General features: G+C 34.9%; 1 protein-coding gene across 2 annotated transcripts in view; it reads left to right on the top strand.

Moving 5' to 3' along the window:
• Positions 1-20,935, top strand: part of USP53 (ubiquitin specific peptidase 53) — a 70,250-nt gene that overhangs the window by 11,017 nt on the left and 38,298 nt on the right. For both annotated transcript variants that reach the window (XM_003929735.4, XM_074396958.1), the window contains exons 3-4: positions 11,302-11,990; positions 17,240-17,332. In XM_003929735.4, coding sequence (XP_003929784.1) covers positions 11,847-11,990; positions 17,240-17,332 — 237 coding nt within the window. In that variant the 5' untranslated portion in view covers positions 11,302-11,846. The remainder of the gene's footprint in view (positions 1-11,301; positions 11,991-17,239; positions 17,333-20,935) is intronic.

Here is a 20,935-nt window from a genome sequence, read left to right as displayed (position 1 = left end):
TCTGAAGATATGTGAATGGCATAAGCACATGAACAGCTGCTCTGCATCATTAGTCATTATAGAAATGCACATTATAACCGTAATGTGATACTGCTAAATACACCCACTAGACTAGCTTAAATTAAAAAGACAGTAACAATTGTTGAAGATGTGGAGTAGTTATAGCTCTCCTACATAGGGAGAGAATTAAAAATTGTATAGTATTCAAAAACTTGAGAAAACACTTTGGCAATATTCTATAAAGTTAAACATACATTTACCTTACCATACAACCTTGCAGTCCCACTGCTAGGTATTTACAAGAAAAATGTGTCCACAGAAAAAATTATACTTGAATGTGTATAGTTACTTTATTCATAATAACTCCAAAATGGAAACAACTCTAGTTAATCTATCTACTGGTAAAGAGATAAGAAAGAATATTGCTCAGTAATAAAATGGAATGTATAACTACTGATTTGTGCAACAATACAGATGAAACTCAAAAGTATGAGTCCATTCATGAGAAATTCTAGAAAAGTTGAAACTAGGACAGTGGATCTGTGTTTTCTTGGGGGTTGGATGTATAATTTTATATTGCTATGTAACAAATTACCACAATTTTAACAGTTTAAAACAATGCACATTTATTATTTCACAGTGTTAGTGGGTCAGAAGTCTAGGTCATTTTTTAACTTGGTTCTCTGCTCTGGGTCTCACAAGAGAGGTCAAGGTGTCAAATGGACTGGCCTTTTATCTGGAGGCCCTAAGGAAGAAGAATCTGCTTCTGGGTTCATTCAGGTTGTTGGCAGAGGTATTTCCTCGTAGGAGTGAGGCCCCTGTTTCTTTGTTAGCTGTCAACCAGGATCTGTTCTCTCATGTTAAGGCCCCCTCCACCTTTAAAGCAGAAATTGCACATCAAGTCTTTCTCATGCTTCAAATCTCTCTTTTTCTGTCACCAGCCAGAGAAAGCACTCTGCTTTTAAGGATTCATGTGATTACATTAGGCCCAACCAGATAATCGCCATATTGTTAGGTCAACTGTGCCATATAACATAATGTGATAATGGAATAGATATCATATTTGTAGGTTCCTGTAGGGTACAAAATCTGGGGATGTGGGGAGTGGGTGCACTTTCAGAATTCTGCCTACCACACTGAGGAAGGTTATTGACTGTGAAGGGGCATAGGAGAGCTTCTCAGGGTGACTGTGGTAATGGTTACATGACTGTATGTTTGTCAAAACTTACTGAGCTGTATACTAACAGGATTAATTTTATTAATTGCAGCTTTTACCTCAAAAGCTGGTTAACTTAAACATCCTATGTACAAAAATATTGTATATATGAAAATTAATTAGCTCTCACTGAGATACTAGTGACCTCTGAATTGTTTAATTTGTATCTTATAAAATAGTAAACATACTAAAATATAAGTAGAATAGAAACAAATAAAATAGAACAAAGAGTAAGGAAAACTACAGTTGTGTAGTGTAAGTAGATTTAGATGAATAAAAGGGAGGAAGGAGTTAAGTATTAGCTGTTCCTCTAGATCTTTTGTTAGAGTTAGATTCCCTCTACTCTGCCTTCCTTTTTGCTACCCAGGGATTCTTCCTGGGGATTATAAAGCTGAATGGTCTGAGCAACATCAGCCCTAGACCTCTGTCAGATACAATAACAACTGCATACAACTTAGACCATAGTGGCTATCTGCTATTATCCATCCAGCCATCTATATACGGTGCCATTATGTGAAATAAAGACGAAAATAATGTTGTCCTTTTGGCTCCAGTTTAATAACTGCCATAAACTTGGTGTTTCTGATATTCTTTCAAGCTGCTACTCTTCTCACTTGCATGCCCTTTCTTTACCATTTCATCTGTTCTTATGTTTATATGTTCATGACTTGAAAATCCATTATGTGCAACCATGAACTCTTCCCCAAGATTACCTTTTGAATCTAAATGTTTACTGGATCTCTCCCTTTGAATGTTCTCTAGAAACTCATTCATTTTATCCCAAATGGAACTCAATATTTTCTCTTAAGCTCATTTTTCTGTAAATGCTATTTGAGTGTTGGTATAACAATCCTACTACCATTCATTGTAGAAATCTGGGAACTTTCTTTACTTTCCTCTCTGCTTCATAGGTTTTGCTGACTTTACTTCTGAAAAATGTGTTACATTCATCCCCTTTTCCTGCTACCACTGCCCTTGTGTAGGCTCATGCCATGTCTCCTCTGCATTCCTTCACCAGCCTCCCGATTTACCTGTTTTACTTGCAGTTTAATTTACCTCATCGTATTCATTGTCATGCCTGTTTATACCACAAGTCTGATTGTAATTTCCATGCTTAAAATCAACAAAAGCTTTTCACCACCTATTAGGTAAAGGCTAAATTTCTGATGTGACCTTCAAGAGCAGCCATGATCTGACCCCTGGTTCTGTCTACCTCATACTTTATTGTGTGTATTACTTCATTACTTGGTTCATAGCATTTCTTTGAAATGTATCTCATCCTTCCAACATACACACAAAACTTGTGTTCATTTTTCAATATATGGTAAGATGTAACCTCTTCAGGAAGCCTATTTTGCTTCCACACAGATCTTATGCTATATTATGCATATCTCTGGCTTTGCATATTTATATGTTTTGTTCTTTTCTTCTTTGGGCTTCAACTGCACATCATTGAGTTTAATCTTTTTTATTATCTAAGTTGGCTGTCTAGCCCTGTTTCAATTATACATATATATACTCCTTGCTCATGTGATCATATATAGGGTATAGTATATGTTTTCATACATACATTGTTTTACCAAAATGAGATAATATTAAGTTTCTGCATTTTGCCTTTGTCACACACAAAAAACGTTGTATTTTTCTAGAATTTGAACTTGTGGTCTGTCTCTGGAGAATGGCTATAAACACTACTCCTGCCCTGATAGGACTTTAGGAGATGTGGTCATGGGTGTTTACAATGTGCCTTTCACAGGATACTTCTTTTTCCTGGCATATGACCGAATGCCTTCGTGTCCCTGACCCTCAACAGGTATCCCTCTCACAAGAAACTTGTTTATACTGGCAGATGTCCTTGTGGCTCTTGTCTTACCTGTGTTGAGTTTATTTCTATCAAGATAACCATTCTCTAGGAGAGAATCCTGACCAGAAAAGAAGTTGAATTCAGGTGTAATTGGGCAAGATACACAGGATACAACTCACCAAAATGTGAAATAACAGAATCAGTTTATTACTTACAAATCCAGAGACAAGAGGGCAGAACGCCTCCTATGGCCAACTGGAAGTGGGGAGCCACTGATGTGTACACATTCAACCACTGGGTGGGGAACAAAAGACAGAGAGAGGGGAACATGTGGGCCAAAACCTTTACTGGGGCCCAGGGTATTACCTAGGTGGGTTTCCTGCAGGGAGTTCTAATTGGTGGGTTTAGAGTAAGTAGGTACATGTTCCACGGAGTCACTGTGACTGAAAGGTGGTCACTGTGGCATATCTGCACAGCCTATGCAGGCTGTGTGAGTCAGCAAGTCAAGTTACGTGGTTCGAATTTCACTGACCACCTATAAAGAGGTGGTAAGTAGGAAGCAGTTGTATGAAGTAGATTTCTGGATTGACCACACTGAGGAACTAGGAGGAGGTAGAAAACTGGAAACTGTCAGGGGTAACAGAGCACTGCTTCTGGCACGAGAAAGTCCAACTTATGTTCAAAGTGGATGCAGAGGTAACATAAAATTACAGGAATTCATTGCAGACACCCTGTTAGCAGTTATGTTCCTAATGATGGATATTTATTTCTTTTGTTATTTACTGCTACAACCTAATATATCTCAATAAAAATAGTACTTTTATTTCTGGGGTATGGATTCTCTGTATTGAGTTTTGGGTGTGTTAAGTTTTTAACTTTAATAGTTGTGGCCGTGTTGATATAATATTGCCAGAGGGTATAATAGTGTGATTACATTTATTATTGGCAGTGAAAGAAAGTACCTTTTCCCTTTTATTCTCACCAACAATGTTTTAGTATTTTTGTCAGTCTGATAGAAATGAAGTACCTTTCAATTACTGTACTAGATCCCTCCCACCTGCCAGTTTTGTTGATTCTCTAGCAGGACTCACAGGGCTCAGCATATAGTTGTATGCATTGCTGTGATTTATTACAGTGAGAGGATATAAAGCAAAATCAGCAAACAGAGAAGGAGCAGGAGGTGAAGTCAGCAGGAAACCAGGCACAAACTTCCAATTGTCTTCTACAAGTGGAGTCACACAGGGCACACTGATTTCTCCAGCAGTGGATTGTGATGATACATGTAAAATGTGTACCAGGAAGCTTATTAGAGATTCAGTGCTTAACATTTTATTGTGGGGTGGTCACATAGCATCCTTTGCCTGGAATGTACCAAAATTCCAGTGTTCCAAAAGGAAAAAAGGTATTCAGGATAAAAATTTTGTTTGTGCAGTTTAGGTATAGTGACTCACTCTTACCAGTGTGTTGGAAAGCCTCCCCAAATTTTGAGTTCCCAAAGGTCAGCCTTGCAAGCAGACCATTGTAAGGATGGCAATCTAAGGGGTGCTATGTAAAGTCTTTTCTTTTGCTCTTTTTAAAAAACAGCTTTATTGAAATATATTCACATATACAATTCACCTTTTTAAAGTATACAATTCAGTGGTTTTTAGTATATTCACAGGAATATATGTACATTGCTAGAGTCAATTTTGGAACATTCGTATCACCTCAGAAAGAAACTGTTTACCTTTTAAGCAATCACCTCTCATGCTCCAATAGCCCCCACTTCTTCAGTCCTAACCAACCATTAATCTACTATCTATCTTTGTAGATTTCCTAACTGTGGACATTTCATATGAATGGAATCATGTAATATATGGTCTTTTGTGACTGACTTTTTTAATGTTTGTTCATATTATAATATATGTCACTTCTTCATTTTTTTATGGCTGAATAATATTACATTATATGAATATACATAACACATTTTGTTTATCCATTGACTAGTTGATGGACATTTGGATTGTTTCCACTTTTTGACTATTAGGAATAATGCTGTGCTAGCTATTTTCTTCACAGCCTCCCAAATGTTTACTGGGAGAGTAAATACAGACTCACATTTGCATTCTCATAATAAACCACACTTGTCATTATTCTTTTCAATTGTATGTTATTCCTTTGACATATAGATAGATTATGTTTGCTAGCATTTTATTTATAATTTTTGTACCTATAATCATGTCAAATTGGTATGAGGTTTATCATGTTTTGATATTAAGGATATGTTACCTTTATGAAATGATTTGGGGATTCCTACTATTTTATTTTCCCTGTGGCCCGCAGTGATTTAACACTAGAATCAACAGTTATTTGAAGTTTAGAATTTGTCTGATCCAGATGCCCTTCAAAATGGAATAACTTTTTTCTCTTTTCCATTTTCTTTTAAACTAGTCTTTTTAAGCTTTTCATTTTTTCTTGTATTCTTTCCATTGCTTATGTGTCTGGTCATTTCTCCTTTATCAATTTTATTAGTGTTTATGTTTCTCTCTTGCTCGCTCTTTTTTTAAATTTTTTTTATTTTTTTAACCTTAATCAGGCTTTTTGTAAAGATGTCTGTTAGTTTTTGTAAAATTTTAGTTTGGCATTTATTTTTTCTATTGTTTGTAAGTTGACTTGGAAATCTCCTTTTTTCATGTTAGTATAAGGTTTCACAGTTTTTGTCCTACTTCTCTTTTTTCCTACATCATGTTTGGATTCTTTGAGTTACACATCCTGTTTATATCTGAGGTTTTCAGTCTTTAATTCTGAGAAATTCTTAGTCATTTCTAGACATATTGACTTACATACCTCTCTAGGAATCTTATTAGATATTGACATTTAAATATTTTAATCATGTCGCATAGCTTTTGAGATGTGTTTATGTTTTCTACTTCCTTATTCCTTTTTTAACACTTTGTAGGAGAATTGCTTGATCTGAACTTGTTGCTCACTAGTATGTTCTTGTCCTGTATTCAGTTTGCTAGTTAATCCATTGAGTGTTTTAGTTCAACAGTTTAAAAAATCTATACATATCTTCAATTGGTGAATATTTATGCTTGTTTTAAATTTACGTTCTCTTTAGTCTTTTTTCTCATGGTATAGATTGTTCAGTTTATTGTCTTTCTTTCATTGTGCTCATACTCTCCAAGTGTCTGGTTGTATTTTTCATGGAAGTACCAAGTTATGAGCTAGTAATATCTGCCTGGGAGAAGGGTGAAAGACTAGGCTCTAACTTGTGTCTTTGCATGATTTCATGGAGCAAAGGTGGGGGTGTATTGGCTTGATTTGGGGTGATACAGTTTGAGAATTGGTGCCAAAAAGGAACTTTCTGTTGACCTGCCTGCGACGCATGATCTTCTCTAGAACCTGCTATCCTTATTCTATGTATGCAGTGTGGGTGAGGACAGAACACACAGAGTCCTTGCCAATCACCTGATCTTGTTACCATTTCCCAAACTGCTTGTGTTCTGGTGCTTTCCTGATATAATGATCTCCTGTACCCTCCAGATGGCACTGGGGTGGTAGCAGAGCTGTTCTGTTTCATTGTATCCTACAGGGTAGGAATTCTCTACCCAGAGCAGTGTAAAGACTGGAAAAGGTCACTACTAGGTCTTTCCCAGTTGGTAGCATTTGGCCTGCTCCATCTCTTGGTTGCCATTTCCTTAACACTGTAGACGCCAATTGCTTTTAGTGCCCCAAGGATTTTTATTCATTAGACTTATTTTTGCTTTTGCATAATCTATAGGGTTGAGACGGATGGAGGGAACTAGGTGTTTGAAATCTTGTGCTGGAGTGGAAGCCATAATATTTTTAAATTATCTGTTTGTGTCTGTGCCCCTCACCAAAGTAAGCCTCTTAAGGGTAGTGATTTTTATATATGCTTCAGCATAGTTCATGGGGCAGACTTGGTGTCCAGTAAAGTTTATTGAAAGAATATTGTTTCAAAAAAATTATTTCATTGAGAATATAAATGTACTGCCAATACAGAACTTCCTTAATGTTGTAAAAGCATGACTAAATTTATTAAAAACTTAATTTGTATGCAAGGTTTCAGGATCATTTAGATCACTTTAGAAGAGGTTATAAACTGGAGAGTAAAATAAAAAGAAGAAAACAACTAACAATGCATTCGGCCCTCAGTGGATTGGTTCCAGGACCTACTGCAGATACTACAATCCATGGATGCTTAGGTCCTTCAGTGGGTTCTGGGGAATGCATAGATACTAAAAGTTGGTCCTCCACAGCTGAGGTTCCGCATGCTGCAAACACTAAATTTTCGATCCATGGTTCTTGAATCCACAAATGCAGAACTCATGGACATGCAGGGCTAATTGTATAGTGTTTTATAATTCTCAAAAAATTTAACCTATGTTAAAGCAGGGCTGTTCTTGTTATCCCCATCTTAAAAGTGAAGAAACCATGAATCAGAGATGACAAGAATGTATGTAAGACTAAGCAGCCAATAAACAGGCCTGGAAACAAAGTCTCCTCACTGATTCTTTTAGAGACTGATGCTTCTTTATTTTTCAGTGCTTCTCTATTTTAATGGGTATTTGATTAATGATATTGAACTGATCTGAGCCATTCTGTCTGTCATATTTTTGTACTATGGAACTCAATCACTATTACCCAGAGTTTTTGGTGGTGGTGGTGTTTGCTTTTAGAGACAGGGTCTTGGTGCCACTCAGGCTGGAGTGCAGTGGGGCAATCTTAGCTTCTGGGCTCAAGTAATCCACCCACCTCAGCTTCCTGAGTAACTGAGATTACAGGTGTGTACCACTGGGCTTGGCTCTTTTTTTTTTTTTTTTTTTAATTTTTTGTAGAGACAAGGTTTCACTATGTTGCCCAGGCTAGTCTTGAGCTCCTGGTTTCAAGTGATCCTCCCCACTTACCTCCAAAAGTTCTGGATTACACACGTAGGGCACTCTGCCTGGCCATCACCCAGAGTTCAAAGCCAGAGTTCTTCAAAAGGGCTTGCGAGATCTCACATGATCTTTTTCCCGTTTACTTTTCTCTTTGTTCATGTTTCTACTGCCACACACGAGGCTTTATATTACTATTCCTCCACTATACCAGATATGCTCCAACCCTCAGTATCTTTGAGGCTTCTGTTCACTGTGCTTGGAATTCTTTCTCTCAGGTGACTTCATCTCCTTCTAATCTTTGTGCAAATGTAACCTCACTGAGACCCTATCTAAAAAGCACAAACCATTCTACATCATATATACTTCCTATCCTCTTTTCTTAGACTGTTTTTCTTACTATTTAGCACATAACTCTCTAGTATACTCTACAATTTATTACTAATTAAGATATTGTCTGCCTTTCGTCATTATAATGTTAGTTCCAGTGACTGGTTCAATACATGGCTCAAAAAATGTTGAATGAAATAATTCATCAACAAAATTCAGTTGATTAAACAAAACTGTTAGTAAAACATGTATACTGCTGAGGTATCATGGGTTCGATTCCAGACCAATGCAATAAAGCAAGTTGCAGGAATTTTTTTTTGTTTCTCAGTGCATATAAAAGTTTTGTTTGCATTATACTACAGTCTATTAAGTGTGCAAAATAGCATGTTTAAAAAGACGATATATATATATCTTATTTTAAAACTGCTTTATTGTTAGAAAATGCTAATGAACATTTGAGCCTTCAGTGAGTTGTAACCTTTTTGCTAGTAGAGGGTCTTGCCTTGATATTGATGGCTGCTGACTGAATCAGGGTGATGGTTACTGAAGATTGAGGTGGCTGTGGGTATTTCTTAAAATAAGGCAACAATGAAGTTTGCCACATTGACTCTTCCTTTCACCAAAGATTTCTCTGTAGCATGTGATGCTGTTTGATAGCATTTTCCCCACAGTACATCTTCTTTCAAAATTAGGGTCAAACCCTGCCACTGCAGTAATGTTGTCAATCTTTTGTTGTCATTTCAACAATGTGCACAGCAATTCAGTCACATCTTTACACTCCACTTATAATTCTAGCTCTCTTGCTATTTACATCCAGTTATTTTCTCCACTGAAGTCTTGAACCCCTCAGAGTCATCCATAAGCGTTGGTATCGTTAACCAAATAGCCTATTAATGTTGGTATTTTGCCCTTCTATTGTGAATCATGATTATGGCATCCATCTAGCATGGTGAATCCTTTTCAGGTTTTCAGGTTACTTTTCCCAGATCCATCAGAGGAATCTTTCTGTGGCAGCCATGGCCTTATGAAATGTGTTTCTTAAATAGTGGGACTTAATGTTCAAAATTACTCCTTGATCAATGAGCTGCAGAATGGTTATTGCAGGCATGAAAGCAACATTAATCTCTGTACATCACCATCGGAGTTCTTGGATAACCAGGCACTTTGTCAATAAGCAGTAATATTTTGAAAGGAATATTTTTCTGAGCACTAGGTCTTCAAGTATGGGCTTAAAATATTCAGTGAACCATGTTGTAAACAGATGTGCTGTCATCCAGGCTTTATTATTCCGTTTGTAGAGTACAGTCAGTCTAGACTTATGATGATTTTTAAGGCCCTAGAATTTTTAGAATGGTAAATGAGCATTGGCTTCAACTCGAAGTCACCAACTGCATTAGGTCCTAATAAGAGAATCAGCCTGTCTTTTGAAGCTTTGAAGCCAGGCATTGACTTCTTTCTGACTGTGCATTTCCTAGATGGCATCTTCTTCCATCCGTCAGTATCACTGTCAGTCTTCAACTGTTTCTTCAACAGATGATAGTCATCAACTGTCAAACAGCTGATGACTGTTTCTTCAACACTGAAAATCTGTTAATTAGTGTAGCCACTTTCATCACTTATCTTAGCTAGATCTCTGTATAATTTGCTGTACCTTCTCAACATCAGTACTTGCTGACTCACCTTGTATTTTTGTAGTCAGTAATTATGGTCTCACCTGTACAGCACTATTAAGATGGAGATGGCATCTTTCCTTAAACCTCCTGAACCAACCTCTGCCAGCTTCCTACTTTTCTTCCTTAGCTTCCTCACCCTCTTTTTCTCAGCTTTCATAGAATTAAAGAGAGTTAGGGCCTTGCTCTGGTTTGGGCTTTAGCTTAAAGGAATGTTGTGATTGGCTGGATCTTCTATCCAGACCACTCAAATTATCAGCTGTTTCACTTTCTTATCATTCAGGTGTTCACTGGAGTAGCGCTTTTAATTTCCTTTAAGCTTTTCCCTTGCATTCACAACTTGGGTTACTTACTGTTTGGTGTAGGAAGCCTACCTTCCCGCCTGTCTCAGCTTTCAACATGCCTTCCCCACCAAGACTAGTCATTTCCAGCTTTTGACTAAAAGTGAGAGACATGCAGCTTCTTTCACTTGAACACCTAGAGGCCATTGTAGGGTTATGAATTGACCTCATTTTAATACTGTTGCATCTCAGGGAATAGGGGGGCCTGAGAAAAAGAGGGTAGTGGAAACAGATGGTCAATGGAGCAGTCAGAATACACACATTCATGGATTATGCTTGCCATCCTTTTTTTGAGTGGTTCATAGTTCCTGAAAACAAGTACAATAGTGACATCAGAGATAACTTATCACAGATCAGCATAACAGATATAGTAATATTGAAGAAGAATTACTGAAGTGTGACATAGACACGAAGTGAGCACATGCTGTTGGAAAGATGATGCTGCTAGATTGGCTTGGTACAGGGTTGGAACAAACCTTCAATTTGTTAAAAAGGCAGTGTATCTGCAAAGTGCAATAAAGTAAAATACTATAAAACAAGGTATTCTTGTATTTGTTTTTAATTTGTAAGTTTAACATTGAAAGTCCTTTTAATCAGGAGTGTGCATTTGTTGATACCATGGAAATTTAATTCACCAAGATTTATTTATGAATTAAAGGTTTATTTTGAGTAATTTTACATATCTGTGTACATAAAATCTGTCTTTTTTGGAAAAATGTGATTCTGTGTAAGAAGGATAACAATATATTAATAAATAGAGCAATTTTGTGTTGACAAATATAGGATACCAGCTGAAATATAATTTATTCTAGATTTTTGAAGAATGTTTTCCTTATGAAACTATCTTTTGAACACTGAGCTTAAAGTAGGTAGGGATCGATGTCACATATATATTTTAAAAAGGTAAATGATGAAATATTTAAAAATATATATTAAAATGCTATCATTCTAATCCTTTTTATGAGTTTTAATTCCATATCAATATTTGTGTTCAAATAGTAAAGTACAAATTTTCTTATTGCATTTCTTTTATTTAAACTTTTTTTTTTCTTTTTTGTAGATTTGCCTTGAGGTCACATTGATATGAGATATGGAGTCACCTTTCATAACTTCACCTGGGAAAGAGAGAGAAAAGTTTCTTGTTAAAAAAATATAAGGAAAACCAACAACCAAAGGAATCATGCCAAATGCTAGCTCTACATATTTTTTTGTGTTATTAACGTATATTTTAATGCATCAAGACAAATGGCTTATACATTAAAGGAGATGATTTGTTCATCAGTATTTTTAGACATTAAAAAAAATTGTTTTCATGTTGACCTTATACAGCTCTCATAAAATTTAACACATATAAACATCTTTAAGGCCTTGTTTAAAATAGCTTTCTTTTTTAGTGCTTAGAACTTCAATGTTTATGTGCCCTATTGTTAGTTGTCAAAGTCTTTAAGAGTTTATAACATCAGGAAAGGTATGGACTTGGAAACTTATGTTATTCAAATAGACTGCAGTGGATTTAAGTGGACAATTCAAGACATCCATTTTATTATCTAAAATATTACATAAAAGTGTACAGTTTTTAGCCTAAATGCAAACAAATGCTTGAAAATGGCATGGGTAAAATTCTTACGGAAACCTGGTGGCAATCTTGGAAAAGTTTATCAGCCTGGAAGCATGCTATCGCTAGCCCCTACCAAAGGCTTGTTAAATGAACCAGGACAAAACAGCTGCTTTCTTAATAGTGCTGTACAGGTGAGACCATAATTACTTCATTAAAAAAAAAATTCTCAGAAAATCCTTTGTTTAATGCTTCTTTAGCTCATAAATTAAAAATAAAATAAACTAGAATGACTTTTTAATATAACTTTTAATGGGAACAAAAATGTTTTGGCTGGTCATTTTGATTTCTATAATAAATGGAAATGTTTTTTTCAACAGATTGATGTATCACTATGATATAAATAATCTTATTTTAAATGTTTAGTAAATTAATATTTTTCTAACATACATAAACATTTTTGTTTTAATCAGTGAACACCCCTCCCTTTAAAAAAATTCAGTAAATGGATATCTGTAGATAGAATAAAAAGACATAAGCTGCTTGGATTGAAATGAGAATGCAGAGTTTTTTTAATCTCAGTACTCAAACTTCCTTCACCTCCCACTGTGGTCCTTAAATTATCTCTGCAGAATCAGCATTTGAGCTGCACCGTTTTGGGTAAATTGAAGGATAATCTGTTTTGCTTCAATTCTTGTTGAAAATCTTTTAATTAACCTGCTTTTCTGCCTTAGATAACGATACACTTTCTAATGTATAATATAGTTTTTATTCAGCAGTCATAGATTTTATAAATCCTGTGTCATTCTGACCATTGTAGAGCACTAAAGATGAGGAAGATTTAGAATATTGATAATTTTTTCTATTGACCTTAGAATATACCATGAAAGAATTCATATGTAATAATTCACTTTTCATATGTATTGTTTTTTCCTTTGAAAAATAATAGAGAAAAATATTGGTTGATTAGGTTATTTGACAGATAAATGTAGAATGCATTAAGTGCACAAACATCTGACTGAGCTATGTTCTCAGTTACCCTTTACCCGAAACAGATGCCAAACTTGAACATTCTCTAACTCACCCAGGGAAAGAGAAGCAGTTGGTATTAAGAAAACATTAATGGTAATTTACTTTAGGATACTTAAATAGTAGTGCTCTGTCCTGGCTCAAAGATCCCACTGACATTACTGTCACAAATGCGGAAAAATATTTATTCAATGGCACTGGATATAGTGAAGTATTAGATACCAAAAGACCTGGAATTAAATGCTTTGATTGAATCAGGCTGTGAGAAAGCGTTGCTGGCATTTCAGATATTTTTCTGTTTACCTTTTTTTTTTTTTTTTTCACTTTCATGTTTTCCTCTCTGTTTCTGTCCTTTTCATTGGCACCCAAAATACTATAGTTCAGGGAAACGAAACACAGAAGAGGTGACAATTCTGAGTAAGGAAACTTAAATGGGTTAGAACGTGGAGAAGTATTCCTATGGTGATGTATTTTTTTTTCTTTAAATGAGCATTCCAATGACCTTTACCATAAAAACTATTTACTTATACTTATCTACCGAGTTGCCATTTCTGGTGCTCATCACTTTTTTGCATAGATCGCATTCCATCTGATATTCTTTTCTTTGGCTTGAAGGATTTTTCTTGTAATACAGGTTTATTGGTGATGAATTCTGTCACCTTTTGTATGCCTGAAAAAAAGTGCATTCCATTTTTGTTTTTGAAAGGTATTTTTATCTTGTTAAAGGGGTCTAAGTTGACATTTTTCTTTTAGTACTTTAAAGATTTTGCTTCTCTGTTTTAGCTTGCATTATTCTAATGAAAAATCTAATATTATGATCTTTGTTTTTCTGTATGTAATTTGTTCTTTTTCTCTGACTGATTTTAAGATTTTCTCCTTATCATTGGCTTAAAGCAATTTAGTGATGTTTCCTGGTATAGGTTTCTCCATATTTCTTTGTGTTTGGGTTTGCTGAGCATCTTGGATCTGTGAGTTTTGGATTTAAATCAAATTTGGAAATACTTTGTTGTGTCTTCAGATAATTTTTCTGTCTCTTCCCTCCTTTGGGGTTTTCCAGTTACATATGTTGTGGGTTGCCTGAAGTGTCCAGTTGTTCCATATCTCACCGATGCTCTCTTTATTTTCTTTCTCAGTCTTTTTTTCTCTTTGTGTTTTGTTTTGTGTGGTTTCTATTAGTACATCTTCAAGTTCATTCATCTTTTCCTTTGCATTACCTATCTGCTATTAATCCCATCCAGTGTACTTTTTGTCTTAGACATTGTAGTTTTCACTTTGAGAAGTTTGATTTTGGTCTTCTTAAAATCTCTTTAATGTTTTTGGATGTCAGACAAGTTTTACCCTGTCAGGTTATAGATATTTTTACATTCCTAAAAAAAAATCTTGAACTTTGTTCTAGGACAGAGTTTCTTTGGAAGCAATTTGATCATTTTACTTTTAAACTTTGTTAGGCGGGACAGAGCTGTGTTTATTCTTGGGTTAATTTTTCTGCTCTTGAGACTCTGTTTCTTCAACGATTGTTTTGTGAATTATGAAGTTTTCTACTTTGGTTCAGGAATAGGCACTATTTTGGGCCTGTGTGAGCTCTGTGCACTGTTCCCTCTAATTCTTTTGGGCGTTTCTTTCCCATGCCTCAGACAGTTTCCTCATAGTAAACATCCAAATACTGGAGTGGGGTCCTCTACTGATCCCTGATGTAACTCTCTCTGCAATACTCTGCCCTGCCAACTCTAGCAGCTTTGGGGGATCTGCTGGCCTCTTGATGTCTGCCGTATAAACTAACTCACAAAGCCAATTCTCCCTGACAAAACAACTATTCAAATGGATTTTCTATGAGATAAGACCTGACTTTCTTTTTAAAAGTTCAGAATACAAATGTTGATATGCAATTTGATGAATACTTTTTTCAACTGCTGAGAAATAAATTGTAGAATATGTCTTGTAAGAAGTTACTAAGCACAGACACTAAAGTGTTGGGTCTAAGAAAAATGAATTTATATGCCATTTCTTATTAACATTTAAGCTATTTCTTACATTATTTTCAAGTAAAGAATTTATGATGAAGGGTTTGTATTTCTTTATATAATGCATGCCTAGATATGTATTGATCTTTTAGGAATAATCATATAAGAAATATGTATAAATATTCAAAAATAACTACATCAATTTTGTTAGGCACTGTTTTAATTGCTACATGCCAATAATGAAAAAGTTTATATTGCCAAAAACTAGTTAGTTCAGCAACTAGCTTTAACTTTAATTTAAAAAAAATAAGTGCTAGAATATAATCAACATTTTAAAATGAAATGGGACTGGGAATGGTGGCTTATACCTGCAATCCTAGCACTTTGGGAGGCCAAGGCAGGTGGATCACTTGGGGTCAGGAGTTTGAGACCAGCCTGGCAGATATGGTAAAATCCCATCTCTACCAAAAATACAAAAGTTAGCTGGGCGTGGTGGCAAGTGCCTTTAGTTCTAGCTACTCAGGAGGCTGAGGCAGGAGAAATGCTTTGAACCCAGGAGGTGGAGGTTGCAGTGAGCCAAGATAGCACTACTGCACTCCAGCCTGGGCAAGAGTGAGACTCCATCTAAAAAATAAATAAAACAAAATAAAATGGATGAGGATTAACTATAATTAGGATAATTATTTAATGACAGGAATTTGTGTATTATGTTAAAGACAGTAATGTACAGGGAACTTTGAAGAAATAACATAAAACATTTTGTCTGTAGTTTGAGCCAGTGTAACTGAGAATTTTTTTAATTACAGAAAACATTTTGGTTACATTTGGAAGACTTCATTAACTTTATAAACAGATTATAGAGGGTATTCTATTTTAGCTGAACATTTTAAACTTTTATCTAACACAAAAGCAGTACAATTAGGTATAATATATTAGTGTGGTTTTAGCGTCAGAGGTACAAAGTTTAACATTTAATATTGTAATACTATTTAGTAGCTCACATTTATTGTGTTCTTACGGCTTGTTGGAACATTACCTATATTACCTAATTTAATCTTTACAACAGCCCTAAGAGGTGAGTACTACATTTATCTTTATTTTGCTGATGAGAAAACTGAGTCCCAGAAAATATTTTGCCGAAGTCAGTCCAGGAGTTGGTAAATGGGAAACCCAGAATTAGAAGCCAGACGCCTGCCTTCAGAGGTTATTTTATTAACCTCAGTGGTGTACTACTTCTAAAATTGTGCTGTCATTAATCACCTTCATTGTTGGTAAAACAGATTTCAGTGTATTTTCAAAAATATATTAGGGCATGGTACTTAAGAAAGTTATTAAACATCATCAAGTGCTTTGTAAAAACTGAGTTATCTGTGACAGAAAAATTGATACTATTATGCTTTAAGAAAAGGCAACTTTTAAAGAGAAATTCTGAAATGACCTTTAATTATGGAGCAGTTGAAAATATAGAAAACATTAAAACCAGTTTGTTTTTATTAGCTGTTTTGTTGTTATTTGGGAGGAAGGAGATATCATGAATAGATTTTCTTAGTTACGTTATTTGAGGACACAACTAAAAGATAGGAAAATATGAAGATCTTATTTGTTTGTTGTAATAGTAGTAACAGCCACAAATAGCAGCTGGTACTCATCGCACAACAGTTGAGTACTATACCCTGCTCTAAAAACATTACATATTATTACATATTATTTAATCCTTACAGAAACTCTATGAGATACAAGTACTATTCTTATCCTCATTGTATAGAATTTAGGTTTTTCAGAAAGATTTTAAGCACGGGACTGATTTGTTTTTACAGTGGCAGTCTTTTTGGGTTTGCTTTATCTTTGTCTTTTAGTAGCAGAAGGTAAATGGATAATTGCAGCAAGTACATATTTAGGTAATTTATTAATGGCTACTTCTTACCATGCTGTAACCCCATTACCATATAGGTACCCCCTTTCTTGTTCAGTGTACAGTGACGCCACACACCTCTGCTTAACCCTTTTTCTTGCCATAATGTGCAGACCCTAATTTAGTACACTCTGGCTTTAAAGTCTAATTATATTTCCTTTCAAAATTTCAGTTTGTTCCAAGTATTATAATCACTTCCTCTTTCATGTCTCTGCCAGCTTCTCCATTTAGTTTTCCATGTTTCCTGTTCAGAACAAATCCTTAATGAGGAGTTAGTTTTTTCCCTGCTCCATGCCTGTCATGGTTTTTCATGTGCACAAGTAAGAGTAACTTCTGAATCCAACATTTATGTATGTACAACATGCATGTAGCAATTTTATACTTGTTGTTATTGCCAGTGGTTATATATGTCTGATTATGTACAAATTAAAAGAAGCTACTTATTAGCCTTTTGCCATTTTTAAAATATCTAAGTCTGCCTTTTGTTACAGTAAGAAAAATCTCAGTGTGTTTTTTTCCTTCACATCTCGTTGTTTTTTAGGTTTTATGGCAGTTGGATATATTCCGACGAAGCTTGCGGGTTTTGACTGGACATGTTTGTCAGGGAGATGCCTGCATATTTTGTGCATTGAAGGTAACCTTTTAATAGCTCTGAAAAATGACTATCAATTGTTCCCTCAAAAATTTTAAGTTTGATAGTTGATATACTTGGTGAATTTAAGTTTGATAGTTGATGTATTTGGTCAATTTGTTGTAACTAAAGTTCACTGTCAGGTGATTAACAGTTTTGAAGATAAATTCTTAAAGAATAAGTTATTCAGGTTTGTGTTTTTATTTTCCTCTTTTATATAAGGACAGTTAAAAATTAATATTCTAAGTAGTATAAATTGTTAGGAACATTATCTTTTTCATTATTTTGAAATTATTCTTAATCATTTTAACAAATGTTCTTTGAGCTGCTACTGAGTTCTGGGTACCAGTGTAGTTACTGAGGATACAGCAGTGAACAAAATGGCTAAAAATTTCCTGTTTTCATAGAGCTTATATGCTTACAGAGGAGGAGACAATAATAAGAAAGCCAAATATTATAGAGTATGTTAGATGGTAATAATTATAACAATGGAAAAATACATCAGGTAAACAAAATAGGGAGTATTGTGTAGCCAGGAAAACTTCACAGAGAAACTGATATTTGAATCGAGACTTTGAAGAGCCTTCCAGGAAGACAAAGAAACAGCGACTGCAAAGGCCTTGAGCTGTGAGTATACCTGACATATTTAAGGACACCAAGAAAGTCTGGGTGGTAGGAGCTTTGTGAGCAAGGAAGGGACTGGTAGAAGATGAGCTCTGAGGTGAGGGTAGCTGAGGTGGCTTTAAAACATGTCTGCAGATTCTTTTGCTTGCTTCCTTATCCAAAATCAAATTCCTTGAATGGCTGATTTCTGTCAAAAAATCAGCCTTATGACTGACTTCTGTCAAAAACTTAGACTATGGCAGAACTGAGGCTGCAAGCAAGATATCTGAGGTTAGGTTAGCTTAGAAAAGGCAATAAAGCTCTCACCCAGCTCTGTCTCTTGAGTTGCTCATTCTTGAAAGTGAGCCACCATGATTAGGAAACCAGGTAACCATGCAGAAAGACCACATTCTGGACACAGATAGAGCTGAGTTCCCAGTCCACAGCCAGCATCAATCGCCAGACATGAAAGAGTGACCTTCAAATATTCCAGATCCCAGCATTCAAACTGGCCAAAGTAACTTCAGGTGGAGCAGAAACATACTGTTCCTACCCAAATTGCAGATTTGTGATCAAATTAAAAGTATTTTCTTAGTAACTACATTTTGGAGTGGTTTAGTTATAGGGCAGTAAATAACTAGATTAGGGGTTTAGATTGTGTAAGGCTTTATAGGCCTCTGTAAGCATTGTGGCTTTGTCTTTGAATGATTTAGGGAGATTGGGGATTGTTTTGAGTGGAAGAGTGATACAGTCTGTTTTAACTAGCTGTAATGTTTGAACTAGATCCCTGTGGCAGCTCTGCTGAGGAAAATAGAGGGAAGACAAAGAAACAGAGCATCCAGTATATATTAGCAACTCATTTGTGCCACTGAAAACTTTTTGCCAGATCATTTAAGATTTTGTTACACATTTTAGAGATAAATGTTTCATTTTTTACATTCTTGAATATTCATAACACACACACATAGACACACAGAATTTTTTTTTTAAAAGCGTATGTTCCTTAATTTCATTATGTTCCTGAAAAGGCTGTTTGAGTAAATCACCAAAGAAGGAAATTTTATATTCTCTTTTTTTAAGAACACGGCAAAATAGGGTTATTGTTAAGAAATGAAGAATGAACCTAGATCAAATTACCATATCACATTTTATTTATTCCACAGTAAATTTTGAAAGTTTTGTTTAATTTCAAAAAGGATAATAAATTTCCTAGTCCAACTCTCCTGTAGCCCTGCACAGTCACCTGCCTCTTCCTTGTGCTTGCCTTACTCTCCTCCCCTGTCAAAAACACACATAAATACATTGCATTTTAGCCAAACTGGGCTCTATTTCTCAAAGCTGGTCCCATCTCAAAGTCTTCTCGTTGTTACTCCTTTTGTCTGGAATGCTTTTTTTCCAGATGTCCTCATGGCTAACACCCTTATTTCCTTTATGCCTCTCCTCATTCCTTTTTCCATCAGTGAGGCCTTCCCCAGCTATCCTAGGTAAAAGGTAAGCTGCCTCCTGTAATATCCCTGACATTTCTATCCCCATTGCACCACTTTATTTTTCTTTCTTGTATCTATTTTTCTCTACTGTACTTATCACATTCTGATGTTATATAATTACTTCTTTGCCTTCTCATTACTATAACTAGAATATAATCTCCATGTGGGCAGGGTTGTCATCCATTTCCTAGTGTAGAGCAATACCTAACATATACTAGGGAGGCAAAAAATACATGTTAAATGAATGAGTGACAGTCTCACATAGGATTAAAAATCTTAAACATCACCTGGAAGTGAATTGTCTAAATAAGAGATAAAATCTGAAAGTTATTTTTCATCTTTTACTATTCATAATTTTAGCTGTTATAATAGCTAAAATATAGTTGTGGGTATCTAATATCAATTGACATCTATATATTTTTTTAATTTCTTATTTATAAATTGTATTTTTTGTAGTAGTGAAACAGATTCTTGAAATGTTTTCCTTGCATGTTGATCTTAAAAATTTTTTTTTTGAGATGACATGACCCCTTGAGCTAACACAGGACTGAATGTGACCAATACTTCTTTGGTGGGGTGTCATTGAATACTTTTTTCCCTACTTTCTTCCATGTAAGATGATTGGTATTTATTAAAATGTTTTTTTCTTGCTTAAGCTTAATAAGGAAAATTGAAAATCTAACAACTATAATCCCATGTTTCCAGTTTCTTAGGTTTAGATTAGAAACTGAATGATGTTTCCAGTTTCTTAAGTTTAGATTAGAAATACAGGTTGGGTATTCCTTGTCTGAAATGCTGAGGACCAGAAGTGTTTTGGATTTTAGGGTTTTTTTTGGATTTTGGAATATTTGCATTTATATATTTACTGATTGAGCATCCCAAATTTAAAAGCATTTTCTTTAAGCATTATGTCAGTGCTCAAAAAGTTTCAGATTTTGGAGCATTTTGGATTTCAGATTTTTGATTTGGGGATATTCAACCTGTAATTTTCTAAGTTAAGGAAACTGATAACTTGGGGGTGGTAGGACCTTTTCTTAAAAGTTAAAAGTCATTATTATCTCTTTTCTGAATCTCCTTGTAAACTGTACATTTGCATTTTTAAAAAGTAAGTTTAGTCAAATAATAGTGGGAAGTTGTCATTCTGTTAAAGTGTCTAATTTTTAAATCAAAATTTATCATTTTCTGAGGTATTCTTAAGACCCTAGCAGAAATTTTTTAAAAAATTATGAAGTTCCTTTAGGTTCTTTTTTGTTTCTTTAAGACTAGTGCATTCTAATTTTTTATGTGATTATATGTTTATTTTGTTCAGCATAATTCTAATTTCTATTGTAAATTTTAGATTTAAAGCAACTTAAATCTCAAAACTCTGTTCCTTAAACAATCTGCATCAGAATCATCTGCGGATTAATTTAAAAATGAGCCTCACCTAAGACTTAGAATCTCTGAGAGTGGGACCTAGGAATGCTATATGTTGAATTCTTGTGTCCCCTAACATTTAATTTAGAGGCTGTTGTAA

Source organism: Saimiri boliviensis, chromosome 3, assembly GCF_048565385.1.
Source record: "Saimiri boliviensis isolate mSaiBol1 chromosome 3, mSaiBol1.pri, whole genome shotgun sequence".
Classification (NCBI taxonomy): Eukaryota; Metazoa; Chordata; class Mammalia; order Primates; family Cebidae; genus Saimiri; species Saimiri boliviensis.
The sequence above is the reverse complement of the archived record's forward strand: the minus strand, read 5'-3'. Positions and strand labels throughout refer to the sequence as shown.